The sequence below is a fragment of the Chlorocebus sabaeus genome, chromosome 20 (genome assembly GCF_047675955.1).
Source record: "Chlorocebus sabaeus isolate Y175 chromosome 20, mChlSab1.0.hap1, whole genome shotgun sequence".
Classification (NCBI taxonomy): Eukaryota; Metazoa; Chordata; class Mammalia; order Primates; family Cercopithecidae; genus Chlorocebus; species Chlorocebus sabaeus.
This window is the reverse complement of record NC_132923.1, coordinates 51,867,775-51,887,177: the sequence shown is the minus strand read 5'-3', so window position 1 is coordinate 51,887,177 and position 19,403 is coordinate 51,867,775. Positions and strand designations below refer to the sequence as shown.

General features: G+C 39.9%; 1 protein-coding gene across 1 annotated transcript in view; it reads right to left on the bottom strand.

Moving 5' to 3' along the window:
* Nucleotides 1–18,724, bottom strand: part of MCOLN2 (mucolipin TRP cation channel 2) — a 73,226-nt gene extending 54,502 nt beyond the window's left edge. Inside the window, exon 1 of the mRNA XM_073007155.1 lies at nt 18,406–18,724. Coding sequence (XP_072863256.1) covers nt 18,406–18,482 — 77 coding nt within the window. The 5' untranslated portion in view covers nt 18,483–18,724. The remainder of the gene's footprint in view (nt 1–18,405) is intronic.
* Nucleotides 18,725–19,403: the final 679 nt, after the last annotated feature.

Genomic DNA, 19,403 nt, shown 5'->3' with positions numbered 1-19,403 from the left:
TCAGCACATGGATCATTCTCAAAGACAGACCATATATTAAGTCACAAGACAAGTCTTAAAACATTAAAAAAAACCTGAAATAATTTCAAGTATCTTTTCTGACCACAACAGCATAAAATTAGAAATAACAAAAGGAATTTTGGAAACTATACAAATGTATGGAAATTGAATAAAATGCTCCTGAATGACCAGTGGGTCAATAAAGAAATTAAGACAGAAATTTAAAAATTTATTGAAACAAATGATAATGGAAACACAACCTACCAAAATCTATGGGATATAGCAAAAGCAGTACTGAAAGGGAATTTTATAGCTTTAGGTGCCTACATAAAAAAAAAAAAAAAAAAAAAAAAAAAAAAAAAAAAAAAAGGAAAAACTTCAAATAAACAATCTAATGATACATCTTGAAGAACTACAAAAGCAAGAGCAAACTAAATCCAAAATTAGTAGAAACATAAATAAAGATCAGAGCAGAAATAAATGAAATTGAAATAAAATAATACAAAAGATCAATGAAACAAAAAGTTGGTTTTTCGAAAAGCTAAAAAAAAAAAATTGACAAAAATGTAGCCAGACTAAAAAAGAGAGAAGATCCAATAAATAAAATCAGAAATGAAAAAGGGAGACATTACAACTGATACTACAGAAATTCACATCATTATTGGATACTAAGCAACTATATACTAATAAATTGGAAAATATAGAAAAAATGGACACATACAACCTACCAAGATTGAACCAGGATGAAATCCAAAACCTGAAGAGACCAATAACAAGTAATGAGATTGAAGCTGTAATAGGAAGTCTCCCAGCGTTTCAGTATTAGTCAGTTTCTCTAGAGGGACAGAACTAATGGAATGTATATGTGTGTGTGTGTATATACACACACACACACATATATTTTATATATATATATATATTTATTAAGTATTAACTCACACAATCACAAAGTCCCACAATAAGCCATCTGCAGGTTGAGGAGCAAGGAGAGCCAATCTGAGTACTAAAACTGAAGAACTTGGAGTTGGATGTTTGAGGGCAGGAAGCATCCAGCATGGGAGAAAGACATAGGCTGGGAGACTAGGCCAGTCTCTCTTTTCACATTTTCTGCCTGCTTATATTCTAACCATGCTGGCAGCTGATTAGATTGTGTCCGCCCAGAATAAGGGTGGGTCTGCCTTTGCTAGCCCACTGACTCAAATGTTAATCTCCTTAACATCCTCACAGACACACCCAGGATCAATACTTTGTATCCTTCAATCCAATCAAGTTGACACTCATATTAACCATCACAGCTTCACTGCTGAATTCTACCAAACATTTAAAGAAGAACTAATACCAATCCTACTTAAACTTTTCTGAAAAATAGAAGAGGAAAAAATACTTCCAAACTCATCCTATGAGGCCAGTATTACCCTGATACTAAAACCATATGACACATAAAAAAAATTACAGGCCAATATCTCTAATGAATATTAATACAAAGCTCCTCAACCAAAATACTAGCAAACCAAATTCAACAATACATTAGAAAGATCATTCATCATGAGCAAGTGGGATTTATCCCTGGGATGCAAGGATGGTTCAACACATGCAAATCAATCAATGCATCATATTAACAGAATGAAAAATAAAAACAATATGATCATTTCAAGTGATACTGAAAAAGCATTTGATAAAACTCAACATTGCTTCATGATAAAAACCCTTAATAAGCTGGATATAGAAGGAATATACCTCAACATAATAAATACCATATACAACATACCCACAGCTAGTATCATACTGAATGGGGAAAAACTGAAAGGCTTTCTTCTCAGATCTGGAACACAACAAGGATGCCCACTTTCACCACTGTTATTCAACATAGTACTGGAAGTTCTAGCTATAGCAATCAGAAAAGAGAAAGATATAAAGGATATCCAAACTGGAAATGAAGAAGTCATATTATCCTTGTTTGTAGATGAGATGATCTTATATTTGGAAAAAAACTAGAGACTCCACTAAAAAACAATTAGAACTGATAAACAATTTTAGTAAAGTTGCAGGATACAGTATCAACATACAAAAATCAGTAGCATTTCTATGTGCAAGAGTGAACAATCTGAAAAAGAAAATTAAAAAGTAATCCCATTTACAATAGCCACAAATAAAATACCTAGAAATTAACTCATCCAAAGAAGTGAAATATCTCTATAATGAAAACTATAAAACACTGATGAAAGAAATTGAAGAGGACACCAAAAACGGAGATATTTCATGTTCATCAATTGGAGTAATCAATATTGTTAAAATGTCCACACTCTAAAGCAATCTACAGACTCAATGCAATCCCTATCGAAATATCCATGACATTCTTCATAGAAATAGAAAAAAAAATCCTAAAATTGATATGGAACCACAAATAACCCAGAATAGTCAAAGTTATCCTCAGCAAAAAGAACACAACTGGAGGAATCACATTATCTGACTTCAAATTATACCACATAGCTATACTAAACAAAACAGCATGGTATTACACAGATACAAAACACAAAAACAGATACACAGACCAATGAAACAGAATAGAGAACCCAGAAACAAATCCACACACCTACAGTGAACTCATTTTCGACAAAGGTGACAAGAACATAAACTTGGGAAAAGACAGTCTCTTCAATAAATGGTATTGGGGAAACTGGATATCCACATGCAAAAGAATGAAACTAAGCCCCTATCTATCACCATATACAAAAATCAAATCAAAATGGATTAAAGACTTTAAGACATCAAACTATGAAACTACTACAAGAAAACACTGGGGAAAATATCCAGGACAAAAATTTATTGAGCAATACCCCACAAGCACAGGCAATCAAAGCAAACATGAACAAATGGGATCAAATCAAGTTTAAAAGCTTCTGCACAGCAAAGGAAACAATCAACAAAGTGAAAAGACAACCCATAGAAAGGGAGAAAATATTTGCAAACTGGGGATTAATAGCCAGAACATATAAGGAGTTCAAACAATTCTATAAAAAATAACCTAATAATCTGATCAAAAAATGGACAAAAGACTTGAATAGACTTTGTATATCTCAAAAGAAGACATACAAATCGCAAAAAGGGATATGAAAAGGTGCTCAACATCACTGATCATTAGAGAAATGCAAATCAAAACTACAATGAGATATCATCTCACCCCAGTTAAAATGGCTTGTATCCAAAAGACAAGCAATAACAAATGCTGGTGAGGATGTTGAGAAAGGGGAACTCTCGTACACTGTTGGTGGGGCTGTAAATCAGTACAATCACTATGGAGAACAGTTTGGAGGTTCCTCAAAAGACTAAAAATAGAGCTACCATATGATCTAGCAATCCCACTGCTGGGTATATGCCCAAAAGAAAAGAAATCAGTAATATCAAAGAGATATCTGCACTCTCATGTTTGTTGCAGACCAGATCATAATGGCTAAGATTTGGAAGCAATCTGTATGTCCATCAGCAGATGAATGAATAAAGAAAATGTGGTATAAACACACAATGGAGTATTATACAGCCATAAAAAATGAGATCCTGTCATTTGCAACAACATGGATGGAACTGGCGATCATTATGTTAAGTGAAATAAGTCAGGCACAGAAAGACAAATATTGTATGTTCTCACTTATTTGTGGGATCTAAAAATCAAAACAATTAAATTCATGGACAGAGAGAGTAGAAGGATGGTTACCAGAGGCTGGGAAGAACAGTGTGGCAGAGAGATCGGGGGTAAAGGGGCAGTAGGGATGGGTTAATAGGTACAAAGAAAAAGGAAGAATGAATAAGACCCAGTATTTGATAGCACACCAAGGTGACTATAGTCAATAATAATTGTATATTTTAAAATAATTAAAGAGTGTCATTGGACTGTCTGTAATACAAAGGATAAATGCCTGGGGGAATGAATACCCCCTTCTCCATGATGTGATTATAATGCATTGCATGCCTGTATCAAAACATCTGATGTATCCCATAAATATTACACCTACAATGTACCCACAAAATTAAAAATAAAAGATAAAAAATTCTTGCAAAAAATTAGGTTCATTGTAAAACTAATGTAAGCCTAAATTAATATAAAAAAATAGGAGAGCTAACACTCTAAATGTTGTAAGCCATGGGTTTAAAAAAAAGAGATGAAAAGCATATCTGATCTGAAAAGAAGCTAGGGTGGGGGGAAACAGATTTATCAAGAAAACTATTTAAAATATTGGTTAAATCTACTATTACTAAATTGCTAAATGAGGTGCATGGCTTTAAATATATAGTACCATAAGATATTTGCTAATGATACTATGAAGTCATAACATAAAGTTGCTGCAGTTGGCAATTCATTTTTTTTTCTATTTTAATTTTTTTAAATAAAAAAATAGAGATGGGGTCTCACTATGTTGGCCAGGTTGGTCTTGAACTCCTGGCCTCAAGCAAGCCTCCAGCCTTGGCCTCCCAAAGCACTAGGATTACAGGCAACGAGACACCATGTCCAGCCTGGCAATTCATTTTTAATATCCTCATCTATCCCATCCATTAAAATGTTAATTTTATCTGTTTCATAATATACATATGGTTTGGCATATGCTATGTAAATGAATACATATTTAGAGAGGGTAGATGTTCCTTTAACTGTTGGAAACAAGTTATAAAAAATATATGGAACTACTTCCTTATTGTTTCAGAGCTCCAACCACACCTTGGCTGTGGTTGTTCTTTGTTGTCCCAGCTGCTATTATAAACTTGTTAGCTTTAAAGAAATTGATGTTTGTTCCCCTGGCCCCAACAAACAAATGGAAAATACAGAAAATAATCCTAATGGGCATCATGTTTCTTACCAGATCTGTTTAGGTATCATATATTGGTGTAGCAGTACCCAATTTTTTTTTTTTTTTTTTTTTTTTTTTTTTGAGACGGAGTCTCTTTCTGTCACCTAGGCTGGAGTGCAGTGGTGCAATCTTGACTCACTGCAACCTCCACCTCGCGGATTCAAGCAATTATCCTGCCTCAGCCTCCAGAGTAGCTGGGACTACAGGCGCCTGCTACCATGCGCAGCTAATCTTTTTTATTACTATTTTTTATTTTTAGTAGTGACAAGGTTTCACTATGTTGGCCAGGCTGGTCTCGAACTCCTGACTTCAGGTGATCCACCCACCCTGGCCTCTCAAAGTGTTGGGATTACAGGCGTGAGCCACTGAGCCCGGACAGAATTTTTTTTTTTTTAATTCACAAGTATATCTTACCAGTCTCAGGGGATGGGGCAGGGTAGGCAGGGCAAATCACTTCCCAAATCTTTCCTTCATTTTTATCCTCATCACAGTGAGTGGTAAAACCAGCCTCCTCGGTCCCCACACCAGCAACCCAAATCTGTGTGGCTCTGCATGATCTGGCCTCACCTAACTCCCCACTACCTTTATTTCCCTGAAATGTAATAATGATATAACTGTATTTACTGTATTTTTCTTTTCTTTCTTTTCTTTTTTTTTTTTTCTTTTTTTGAGATAGGATCTCACTCTGTCACCCAGGCTGGAGTGCAGTGATGCACTCATGGCTCATTGCAGCCTTAACTTCCTGAGCTCAAGCAATCCTTCTGCCTCAGCTTCCAGAGTAGCTAGGACCATAGGTGTGTACTGCCATGCTCAGCTTATTTTTTAATTTTTTGTAGAGATGGGGTCTTACCACGTTGCCCAGGCTGGTCTCAAACTCCTGGACGCAGATGATCCTTCCCCCTGGCCTCCCAAAGTGCTGGGATTACAGGTGTGAGACACTGCCCCTGGCCTGTACATAATTTTAAATGAATTATTTATAAACCGCACCTCTGATTTCTGTTCCTTAGGTGCAACTGCTTTTATCTGTCTTTTTAAAAGTCATTTACTTTTAATTTTTTTTTTTTTTTTTTTTTGAGACAGAGTCTCACCCTGTTGCCCAGGCTGGAGTGCAATGGCGTGATCTTAGCTCACTGCAACCTCTGCCTCCTAGGTTCAAGTGATTTTCCTGCCTCAGCCTCCTGAGTAGCTGGGATTACAGGCGCACCTCCACGCTCAGCTAATTTTTGTAGTTTTAGTAGAGACGGGGTTTCACCATGTTGGCCAGGCTGGTCTCGATCTCCTGAACTCGTGATCCACCTGCCTTGGCCTCCCAAAGTGCTGGGATTACAGGCGTGAGCCACTGTGCCTGGCCCTACTTTAAAATTTCTAAATAATACTTATGCCACTATGTTTTCATTTTAGATATTATCAATTTGAATCCTCCCTTGGAAAATATGGATTTAGCTCTTATATCTTCTCCCCAACATACATTTCACCCCCCTACTCATCTTCCCAACCAAGTTTTAATGCAAATTTTGGATAAATTAACATCTGATTTTATGAAGTGACTATGTAAAAACTCTTCAGAGTTGAGCTATTAACATACTATAATGTTATATTCTTCCTCACTCGAACTATTTTCCTGGAGTTAATGGCCCTTTTCCCCATTTGTTTAGTTTTCTGTATACCAATTATAACTTTATCACCGAACTCTGGCTGAATCTGACACCACCCTTAAATATACACAAGCCAGGTACCCTGTCAATTCCTTTCTTCCATGGAGAGACACCACCAATGCCTACAGCCCTCATCCTTTTGCTCAAATCTACCTGGTTGCTTTCTAATCACTTTTCAAGGCCAAAGGAACTCCTTCACCACCTTCCTAAATTGGAACCCCCATCTCTTGGATCCCATGTCTGCTTCTTTCTTTACTCTCTCATTTTGTGGAAAATATCCTTCAATCCCTTCCTGGGAAAGGAAGCCTGAAAAGTACATTGTTAGACTTCCTGTGACAGACACTACTAGTTGCCTGCCCAGTATCCATTCCTCTCTTCTTCCTGTTTTGTTGAAAGCAAGCAATATATTAATACCAAAGAATAAAATAACTTAATATGGCCAAGTGTGCTGGTTCATGCCTGTAATCCCAGCACTTTGGGAGACCGCGGTGGTGGATCACTTGAGCTCAGGAGTTCGAGAACAGCCTGGGCAACGTGGCAAAACCTGTCTGTACTAAAAATACAAAAAGTTCGCTGGGCATGCTGGCTTGTGCCTGTAGTCCCAGCTACTTGGGAGGCTAAGGTAGGAGGATTGCTTGAGCCCAGGGAGGTCGAGGCTGCAGTGAGCCATGATCACACCAGTGTACTCCAGTCTGCAACAGAGCAAGACCCTGTCTCAAAAAGAAAAATTGAAATAAAATGTAAAAAGTGTGACATTTGGCAAATAGCCATCCTAGTCCATACATTCAAGAAACTTCTACATGGTCATATTATCAAAATGAGAAAAAAAGTAAAGCCATCTGATGGAATGAACCCAGCACTTACCTCCTCAAGCTGACTTTGTGGTACAGATTCTCTAGAACAAACACTGGGTTCCCATTTCTATTACTTCATTAAAATGCTCAGGGTAAATCATCTCTTGCTATAGATTCTAACAAACACTTTTCAGGCTTATTGGCTCTGCAGCATTTGATACAGCTGACCACTACCTCCTTGGGACAACCTCTTCTGTCAGTTTCCAGGACACCCCCCTCCTCTTGATGTCAGAGTACCTTGAGGCACAGTATGGATTCTTCTAGTCTCTATCCTCTATTCTAAAACAGCTTGTCCAATCCTATGACTTTAAATACTCTCTACATGATGTGGGTTTCCATATTTACACCTCCAGCAAATCTCTCTCTTGAGCAGACTTCCTTATCCAAGTTTTTTTATGAAACTCCATCCACAGGTCTAATGGGTCTCTCAAACCCACCCTCCACCTGCTCCTCCACCCATCTGCTCAAAGCAGCGATCTGTACACATTCATTCAAATGCTTCAGCTACTGACCAAGCTGAGAATCAAATAAAGAACTCAACCCCTTTCACAACAGTTGCAAAAACAAAAACACCACAAAATTTAAAATTAGGAGTATACTTAACCAAGGAGGTGAAAGACCTCTACAAGGAAAACTACAAAACACTGCTAAAAGAAATCATATATGACACAAACAAATGGAAACACATTCCATGCTCATGGATGGGTAGAATCAATATTGTGAAAATGACCATACTGCCAAAAGCAATCTGCAAATCCAATGCAATTCCCATCAAAATACCACCATCATTCTTCACAGAACTAGGGAAAAAAATCCTAAAATTCATATGGAACCAAAAAAAGAGCCTGCATAGCCAAAGCAAGACTAAGTAAAAAGAACAAATCTGGAGGCATCACATTACCTGACTTCAAACTATACTCTAAGGCCTCAGTCACCAAAACAGCATGGTACTGATATAAAAATAGGCATATAAACCAATGGAACAGAACAGAGAACCCAGAAATAAAGCCAAATACTTATAGCCAACTAATGTTCAACAAAGCAAACAAAACCATAAAGTGGGGGAAGGATACCCTATTCAACAAATGGTGCTGGAATAATTGGCAGGCCACATGTAGAAGAATAAAACTGGGCCAGGAGTGGTGGTTCACACCTATAATCCCATCACTTTGGGAGACCGAGGTGGGCGGATCACCTGAGGTCGGGAGTTCGAGACCAGCCTGACCAACATGCAGAAACCCCGTCTCTACTAAACATACAAAATTAGCCGGGCATGTTGGTGGTGCATGCCTATAATTCCAGCTACTCAGGAGGCTGAGGCAGGAGAATCACTTGAACCCAGGAGGTGGAGGTTGCAGAGGGCCAAGATAGCACCATTGCACTCCAGCCCAGGTAACAAGATCAAAACTCCATCTCAAAAAAAAAAAAAAAAAAGCTTCTGCACAGCAAAAGAAACAATCAGCAGAATAAACAGACAACCCAATGAGTGAGAGAAAATCTTCACAATCTATATATCTGACAAAGGACTAATATCCAGAATCTACAAGGAACTCAAATCAGCAAGGAAAAAAAAATAATCCCATCAAAACGTGGGCTAAAGACATGAATAGACAATTCTCAAAAGAAGATATACAAATGGCAAACAAACATATGAAAAACTGCTCAACATCACTAATGATGAGGGAAATGCAGATCAAAACCACAATGTGATACCACCTCACTCCTGCAAGAATAGCCATAATCAAAAAATCAAAAAATAGATGTTGGTGGGTATGGGGTGAAAAGACAACACTTTTAAACTGCTGGTGGGAATGTAAACTCTTACAACCATTATGGAAAACAGTGTGGAGATTCCTCAAAGGACTAAAAGTAGAACTACTATTTGATCCAGCAATCCCACTACTGGGTATCTACCCAGAGGAAAATAAGTCATTATATGAAAAAGATACTTGTACATGCATGTTTATAGCAGCACAATTTGTAACTGCAAAAATATAAAACTAGCCCAGATGCCCATCAATAAATGAGTGGATAAAGAAAAGGTGATATGTGTATGTGTGTGTGTGTGTGTGTGTGTGTGTATATACCATTGAATGCTACTCAGCTATAAAAAGGAACAAAATAATGGCATTCACAGCAACCTGGATGGACCTGAAGACCATTATTCTAAGTGAAGTAACTCAGGAATGGAAAACCAAACATCATATATTCTCACTTACAGGTATAAGCTGAGCTATGAGGATGCAAAGACATAAGAATCATACCATGGACTTTGGCGACTCAGGGGAAAGGGTTGGAATGGGGTAAAAGATAAAAGAATACACATTGGGTACTGTACACTGCTTGGGTGATGGGTGCACAAAAATCTCAGAAATCACCACTAAAGAACTTATTCATGTAACCAAACGCCACCTGTTCCCCAAAAACTACTGAAATAATGTTTAAAAAATAAATGCATTGCTATTAGCATTTAAAAAAATGCTTCAGGTGGAATCCTTAGTGTATTCAGTGGCCCAGTTGCAATCCTTAGTCCATTCTCCATCTTGGGTGCAGAGCAGAATCATCTAGGATTTTTTTTTTTTTTTAATTTTTGCTTTTTAAAATGGAGACAGGTTTTGCTATGTTGCCCAGGCTGGTCTTGAACTCTTGGACTCAAGCAATCCTCCCACCTCAGCCTCCCAAAGTGCTGGGATTACAGGTGTGAGCCACAGTGTCCAGCCCACCTGATGATTTTTAAAAGATTTCAGCGCTTGCCTCTCAGCCCTAAGACATTCTGATTTAATTAGTAGGAGGAGTGAACTGGGCATCGGGATTTTTAAAGTTACTCAGGTGATTCTAACGTGTAGCAAAGTATGGGAACCACTGCTCTAAAGTATGCTTTGAGTTCCCTTTGTATTCAATTCTCACATTCAATTTATCAAGTCTTCCTTCAAAACACATCAAGGAGTGGTCTCCATCTCTCTGTATGCACTGCAGCCTCCCTGGTCCAAGCACTGTCATCTCTTACCCAACTGCAATAGCCTCCCAATTCTCCACATGGTAGCCAGAGAGGTAATTTTAAAGGCATAAGTCAGACATCACTTCTTTGCTTTAGGGGCTTTCTTTACGGGCTTTCCCCCTCTCTGAGAGTAAAATCCAAACCTCCTACCACTGCTAAAAGACTCCTGCCCACTCCTCCCATACCCTCTTCCCCTTCCTCACTACACAATGGCTTCTTTCCTGGCTGTGGACAGTCCCCGCTCTGCACATTTCACTCACCATTTCATCCACCCCACTGCTGTTCCCCCAGTTCTTTGTGCGTCTGGTTTCTTCCTGTCACCCTTCATCTCTCAGCACAAATGACACCTCGGTAGAGAGGGCTCTCTGGCCCCTCTATTAATGTGGCCTTCCCCACTGCCTCTATCATCACTTTATTTCCTTCATAATTGCAATCACAATCTTTATTGGTTTCCCCTACAACGGACTTCATGAAGGGTGGGTCTTGCTTATTACCATATAGCCCAGCATACAGCATAGTATCTAATACATAATAGGTGTTCAATGAAAATCTGTTGGAAAAAAGTAATGAATCACTAACGAGACATCAACCTTGACTACGCAAACTTTTCCTTGGTTAATACCTTTTGTGATCAAATAATAATAACAACAATATTAATAACATAAAAATAACAGAAAGTCTAAAATATTAATATTAAAAAGTAAATTAAAAATATATTTAAAAGTAAGTCTTGCTTAGTCAAGATACATTAGCAAGTTGTAGGTAATTTAGTTGCCTGCTTTGCTGATGATAGAAACCCTACTTTGTTTTACTCATTATTCCTAGTCTTTCCAAAGAATAAATGATTCAGTGAGTTGTTATTATAATAATTTGCTATCCATTTGGGAAAGAGAAAGTTAGAGTACTCTCTCAAACTGAATGCAAAAATAAAATTTAGACACATTTTAAAAATAAAATTGATAGTAGTATAAGATACAGGATTTTTAAAACAATTTAACATGCCTTTTTAAGTACAAAAAAATTTAGAAGATGTAAAAATGACTGACAGATCTTAACATAAAAATGTAAGACTTCAAAAAGTTAAAAGACAAAGAGATTTGGAGAAAAATGTGCAATATATTTACACAGGAAAAGTTAACTATCTATTATGACCTGTAAAGAGCTCCAGACTATTAATAAGAAAAAGACAATCCAATATAATAGGCAATGGATCTGAACAAGCCAGTGAACATTTAACAATAAAAACTTACTACCAATCAGGTTGGTAAAAATCTATCTTAATTTTTATTTATGAAGAATGATTTTAAAACTATTAAAAGAAATGTAAATTTTGATTGGCACTTGGGCAGTATCTATAAAAGTGACTTAAGAATCAAACTTCTGGGCTGGGCACGGTGGCTCACGCTTGTAATCCCAGCACATTGGGAGGCCGATGCAGGCAGATCACAAGGTCAGGAGTTTGAGACCAGTCTGGACAACATAGTGAAACCTCGTCTCTACTAAAAATAAAAAAAAAAATTAGCCAGACGTGGTGGTGTGCGCGCCTGTAATCCCAGCTACTTGGGAGGCTTAGGCAGGAGAATCATGTGAACCTGCGAGGCAGAGGTTGCAGTGAGCCAAGATCATGCCATTGCACTCCAGCTTGGGCAACGGAACGAGATTCCATCTCAAAAAAAAAAAAAAAAAAAAATCAAACTTCTATGGATTTATAAGGCAAACTTTAAAATAATTAGTTACAAAAATGTTAATTGCAGCCCTATTTGTAACTTTGCACTGACTTGAAGATGTCTATGACATATTGCAATTTTCTTAAAGTTACAGAATAGATATATTGAGATCTCATTTTTCAAAAAACGTCAGCATAAGCTGGGCATGGTGGCTTAGGCCTGTAATCCCAGAGCTTTGGGAAGCTGAGGCAGGAGGATCCCTTGGGCCCAGGAGTTTGAGACCACCCTGGGCAACATAGGGAGACCCCATCTCTAGAAATAATAATAATAATTAATAATAATAAGCTAGCCAGGAGTGGTGGCAGGCACCTGTAGTCCCAGCTACTTGGGGGGCTGAGGCAGGAGGATTGCTAGAGACTTGAAGTTTGAGGCTGCAGTAAGCTGTCATTGTGCCACTGCACCCCAGCCTGGGTGACAGAACAAGACCCAGGCTGGAAAAAAAAGCCAGCATTTATATGTGTATATAGACATTTTAAAGTCTAGAAGCACGTGAACCAGCCAAAAAAGCCTCCATATTTTTATAATCTCTGTGAAGTAGTATTATAAGTAATCTTAATTTTCTTCATTAAGTTTTCCTTTTTTGTTCATTTTTGGTGATTAATGTGTGAATTCTTGAATCATTATTATGAGTTAAAATGCGCTATTTCAAAAAGAAAGAGTCTGATATGTATCAGATAGTCAGGTATTTCCCTGTTTAGTTTGTGTGTGATTGGTTTGGGATAGAGGGTGGAAGGAGTGGTAGATATGGAGACTAAAATTCAATGTTTCTACAGTAATGACTGTGTTGTCCCCAGGATGATATCGGGGGCAGTCCAATCGATGAAATACTTTAGACCATTCCTAACAACTTGCACGTCATTTTTTCACTCCAATTCCTACAATGAACAAATTTTCTCGTGATCTGCTAGTCTCACAAGAGAGGAAGAGAGAAAAATGTCTAGCCAACTGAGGTTTTGAGGTAGCTGAGTAGGGTAGGTCAGTGTCAATTAAATGAAGTTGAGAGGAAAAAAGGCAAAGAAGAAAACTTTGGTTCCCTTCTCAACACAGTTCTCAGAACACAAATGACATGGTCATTCTAACCCTAAGAAGCACCCTGAAAGAAGGCCGGAGGGGCTTTTCATTTTCCATTAGAACCACTCATGAAAGATGAACATGCTAACCTTTCAGGAGTTTCCCTACAGACAACCGTGCCACCAAATTCCCAAAAATCACCTCTGATCCCCACTTTGCTGCCTCTGAACACCAGGAAAGCAGAACTAGGGCTGCATATTTTTAATGTGTTTTTTCTAAACAAGCCACACTCCTTTGGAAACTTGAAGAAACAGTTCTCTGAGGAAGAGATAAAGAAAGGGAAATTCATTTCTCAGCAATAAAGGATTCCACATGCAGTTAAAACTGAGGAAGATGACTGGAATTATGACATTTCCCAACATTTTTCTTTCTCCAATATTTTCAGTAAGAGCCCAACTTAACAGAGTCATGCTGATGACTCTTCCTAAAGAAAAGAAGTTATAAAGAAATAATCATTTTTTCCTCAAAGCATTGAGGTTACCTTAATTTTGGACAAGCCCACCTCAGTGTCATGTTGGTGAATCCCTACATTCTATCTATCTCTAGCAAATTCCTGTAGTTGGCATAAGTAGTATGATTTTTTTTTTTTTTTTTTTTTTTTTTTTTGAGACAGAGTCTTGCTCTCTCACCCAGGCTGGAGTGCAGTGGCATGATCTCCACTAACTGCAAGCTCCACCTCCCAGGTTCAAGTGATTCTCCTACCTCAGCCTCCCAAGTAGCTGGGACAACAGGCGAGTGCCACCACGCCCGGCTAATTTTTTTTTTTTTTCCTGTATTTTCAGTAGAGACAGGGTTTCACCATATTAGCCAGGATGGTCTCGATCTCCTGACCTCGTGATCTGCCCACCCCGGTCTCCCAAAGTGCTGGGATTACAGGCGTGAGCCACCGTGCCTGGCCGTAGTATGATATTTTTTTAAGGCCATCATTTAAATTATGGGTCTTCTAGAATTACACCAAAGACTATTTTCAAGAATCTTCTGCCTCATGAGTTATCAATTATTGCCTGGCAGATGTTTTAGGCTGAAACTACAGAGATGTATTCAAGGGGAGAAAACAAAACACAACCCTCAAAAGAGGAGAAAGGAAACAGCCCACCCAGCTGAGGGAAAAGGAATATGGACAACATTCCCTGGACACAGTCTCTCATACCAGGAGAAAAGGGGCTGAGGACCAAGCTCAAAACAGAGTAGAAAGCTCAGCTATAGGCAGGCGGAGAAGAGTGGGAAGAAAAAAAAATTCAGATGAGTGCCAAAGCAAACAAATAAACAAACCAAAAACATGACTTTAAACATTTAATACTGAACAGAACATTGCAGTTTGATAAAATGAAGTCTGGAAATAAAATTACAGGCATACCTCAGAGATATTGAAAGTTTGGTTCCAGATCACCACAATAAAGCAAATACTGCAGTAAAGTAAAAAAAAAAAAAAAAAAAAATACTGCAAATACACACATCTTTTTTTGTTTCCCAGTGCATATAAAAGTTATGTTTACACTATACCATAGTCTATTAAGTCTGTAACAGCATTATGTCTAAAAACACACCTTAATTTAAAAGTACTTCATTACTAAAAAATGCTAACAATCATCTGAACCTTCAGCAAGCTGTACTCTTTTTGCTGGTGGGGGGTCTTGCCTCCTTGTTGATGGCTGCTGACTGATCAGGGTGGTGGTTGCTGAAGGTGTTTAGGCCAATTTCTTAAAAGAAGAAGGTGGGGTGTTTAGGGCAATTTTGGGGGGTGTTTAGGGCAATTTCTTAAAAGAAGACAACACAACAACGAAGTCTGATATATCAATTAACTCTTCCTGTCACAAAACATTTCTCTGTTGCATGCAATGCTGTTTGATTGCATTTTACCCACAGTAGAACTTCTTTCAAAATTGGAGTCAGTCCTCTCAAACCCTCCTGCTGTTTTATCAACTATGTTTACGGAATATGCTAAATTATGTGTTGTCATTTCAACAATGTTCATAGCATCTTCACTAGGAGCAGAGTCTATCTCAAGAAACCACTTTCTTTGCTCAGCCATAACAAACAACTCCTCATCCATTCTAGTTTGATCATGAGATTACAGTAATTCAGTCACATCTTCATGCTTCTCTTCTAGTTCTCTGGGTATTTCCACCATATCTGTGGTTAGCAGATCGGTGTAAAAGTAATTGTGGGTTTTTTGCCATTAAAATACTTCCTCTACTGAAGTCTGGGCCCCTTGAAAGTCATCCATGAGGCTTAAAATCAACTTCTTCCAAACTTCCTGTTAATGTTAATATTTTGACCTCTTCCCATACATCATGAATGTTCTTAATGGCATCCAGAATGATGAATCCTTTCCAGAAGGGTTTACTTTGTCCAGATTCATCAAAGGAATAATTTTCTATGGCAACCTATAACCTTACAAAATGTAGTTCTTAAATAATAAGTCTTGAAAGTTGAAATTACTCCTTGATCCATGGGCTGCAGAATGGATGTTGTGTTAACATATATGAAAACAACATTCATCTCCTTGTACAACTCCATCAGAACTTTTCGGTGACCAGAGATATTATCAATGAGCAGTAATATTTTGAAAGAAATCTTTTTTTCCAAGCAGTAGGTCTCAACCATGAGCTTAAAATATTCAGTAAATCATGCTGTAAACAAATGTACTGTCATCTAGGCTTTGTTGTTCCATTTACAAAGCAGAGGCAGAGTAGATTAACATAATTCTTAAGTGCCCTAGGATTTTTGGAATGGTAAATGAGCACTGGCTTCAACTTAAAAGTCACCAGTTGTACCAGTTCCTAACTAGAGAGCCATCCTGTCCTTTGCACCTTTGAAATCAGACACTGACTTGTCCTCTCTACCTAGGAAAGTCCTAGATGGCATCTCCTTCCAATAGAAGGCTGTTTTGTCTACATTGAAAATCTGTTGTTTAGAGTAGCCTCCTTCATCAATGATCTTAGTTAGATCTCCAGCTAACTTGCTGTAGCTTCCATATCAGCACTTTCTGCTTCACCTTGCACTTACGTGTTAGAGAGATGGCTTCCTTTCTTAAAGCTTATGAACCAACCTCTGCTAGCTTGAAACTTTTCTTCTGCAGCTTCATCACCTCTCTCAGCCTTCACAGAATTGAAGAGAGTTTGGGCCTTGCTCTAGATTATGCTTTAGCTTTAGCAAATGTTGGGGCTGGTTTGATCTTCTATCCAGACCACAAAAACTTTCTCCCTAACAGCAATAAGGCTGTTTTGCTTCCCAATCATTTGTGTTTTCACTGGAGTGGCACTTATAATTTCCTTCAAGAATATCTCATATGCATTCAAAACTTGGCCAAATGGCACAAAATGCCTAGCTTTTGGTCTGTCTCAGCTTTCAACATACCTTCCTTACTAAGCTTAATCATTTCTACCTTCAAAGTGAGAGACCTGTGATTGTCCCTTGCACTCAAACACTTAGAGACCACTGTAGGGTTATTAATTGGGCTAATTTCAATATTGTGGTGTCTCAGGGAATAGAGAGGTTGGGGAGAGGAAAAGAGATAGAAGAAAGGCTGGTTAGTGGAGTAGTCAGAACACATACAACATTTATTAATTGAGGTCCCTGTCTTATATGGGCACAGTTCATGGCACCCCAAAACAATTACAGTAGTAACATCAAAGATTATTGGTCACAGATCACCATAACAGATATAATAATAATGATGAAAAAGTTTGAAATATTGAGAGAATTGCCAAAATGTGACACAGAGACACAAAGTGAGCACCCGCTGTTGGAAAAATGGCACCAATAGACTTGCTGGACAAAGGGTTACCACAAACCTTCAATTTGTTTAAAAAAAAAAAAAAAAGCAGTATCTGCAAAGTGCAATAAAGCAAAGCACAGTAAAACAAGGTATGCCTGCACTTTTTTCTATGAACCCCTTAACATGTGACACAAGAGCTCACTAAAGAGTGATTTAATTCTTCAGAACTGACACATGGAACTTAGACTTTAGGCCTTAAAGAAAACAGTCCAGCTTTGGGAAAGTCCACTTTTAATTTTACAGCCAGAAGAGTTTTCTTTGGCCACTATTTTTACTTTGAAAGCTACAGTCACAAGAAGCCATCTCTTTTTCCGCCGGTTTTAAAATTGTCTTGTTCTAGGTTTCACTTCACTGACAGAGATCTAGACAAAGAGATCAGCTTGTGAATATGATCATTCTTGACTTTCAGTTCTGTATTTTGTGCCCCTCTGCTCAAACTACGCCTCTCAGTTCTTCTCACTTGCTTCATTAAAATATTTTACATTTATTACTCTATTTTTTTTTTTAAAAAAAACACTTTTGTTATGTTCCTCCTTCACAGAAAAGAATGTGGCTACCTCAAACACTTTAATAGGATTCACTCATTTTTTATTACAGGAGGTTAAATAAAATTGGTATTATGATGGCCTCTGTATGGAAAATGTGTCGTTTTTAGAGTTCTGGCCACAGAAACTGACCTATGAAGGGCTTTCTAAAGGAGAAGGGTATGCCTGTGGAAAGTTCACAGCAAAGGGAGTTTGACTCTTCTTAAGGTATGAAGAGGAAGACAGGCTAAAGTCTCAAGAAACTTTGACTCAATAGGGGAAAGCTATCAAATTTCCCAAAACTTGTGCGATTTTGGTTAGCACATCACAGAGGTGATGAGCAGCTCCTGAGTGTGAAACCCACATCCCATTTCTGGGGAGAACTACGTAGTTGGTTCCTTCTACATAAAATATCAGAGTCTACATCCTGACACCCATAAGAAACCTCTCCCACCTCTCTCTTACTAACCTTTTCTTCCATTCTCAATTTACAATGACACACAATTTTGTTTCCCACAAGTACTGTACAACCAGAGACACACACACACACTCACACATACGTATATATTTCAGATACATACATATATATCTGTTTGGAGAGCAGGGAACGGGGGAGCCAAGGCCTGTTTGTATTCACACCCTTGGTTCAAATGTGCTGGGGTGGCTGGAGCTTTGACCACGGAGGAGGGGCCCGCTGGCAGCGCCAAGCGGCTGAACTGTGCGCCGTTTCATAAAGGCAGAGCACCGGGGTTAGCCACACTACAACCCTCCCACCTGAGGGAAAGGCCTGTTTGTTCTGGAAGGCACAGCCCAGCCTTATTTAACTAACTGCAAGCACTTAATATAAGCATTCCCAAGGCAGTAGGCAAGCTCTAGTCTACGGAAGTAAAGCCATCGACTTCAGGAAGATTTCTCTAGTCTAGCATCCTGAAAGATGCAGCCCAGACTCCTCACCTGACGGTTAACCCGAAAACACCTGATCCTCTCTCTGGAATCCTTGCCTGGGGAAAACGATAAGGCTGACGGGCCATGCCTCCTCCTTCAAAACTTTGCAGGGCTCTCGGGATTCGGAACAGGAAAAATTGTTCACGGCAGACTCAGTTCGCCGTCGCCGGAACGCGTCCGCTGAAGTTGAAGTCCGCTGCTAAGCGGGGTCCCCTTCTCTTACCCTTCCTGCCGGCCGCGCGGTGCGCGCAGACCCCGGCCCTAGGGCAAGCGCGGCGGTCGCTGGGTGCGGCTGGCCCTGCTCGGGCGGCTGAAAGGCTGCTCTGTGCTCTCGCTGCAGGATGCGGCGCGTGGCGAGGCGCTCCCGCCCCGCCCCCAAGGGACTGCCCCGCCCCGTCCCGCCCCGCCCCGCCGCCTCCCACCAGGGACCGGAGCTTCCCCACTTGAGGTCCTGGGGCATTTATTCCACTCGTCAGCGGACCAGCCTCCTCGCGCTCCCGGAGAAGGGGGTCGGTGACGCGGGGGCGGGGTGGGGGCCGAGGGGATGGAGCCAAGGCGCGCGCGAGAAGAACCGAGGAAGTAAGTAGTCCCGAAAGGGGGCGGCGGTGGGGCCCCCAGGGAGGCGTGGAGCGCGCCAAGGGGCGCCCGGGGTCACTGACCTGTGATGCGGCCCCCAGGACAGGTCCAAGAAGCGGTTCCACAGCGGCAGGTCCAGCACCTCCATGCCTGGAGGCATGGCGCCGTCCGGGAGAGGCAGGACGCCGAGCATGGGACGGCTACACCTGTCTGGGCGCGGGCCCGCAGCCCCCACGCTCTCCACCCAAGTGCCCAGCGCTGCGGTGCGGCCCGCTTTGGCTCGGGGTGTCTGCCTGAGAAGCGCCTTACAGAGGGACCCGGGCGGTAATCGTTGAGGCAAAGTGGCCCACGCACCCCCCACACCGCCCCCGGGCGGCCGCACCTGGCACTCCTGGCCCTCTGGGGCTCCTGCCTTTTTTGGGGGGAAGGGA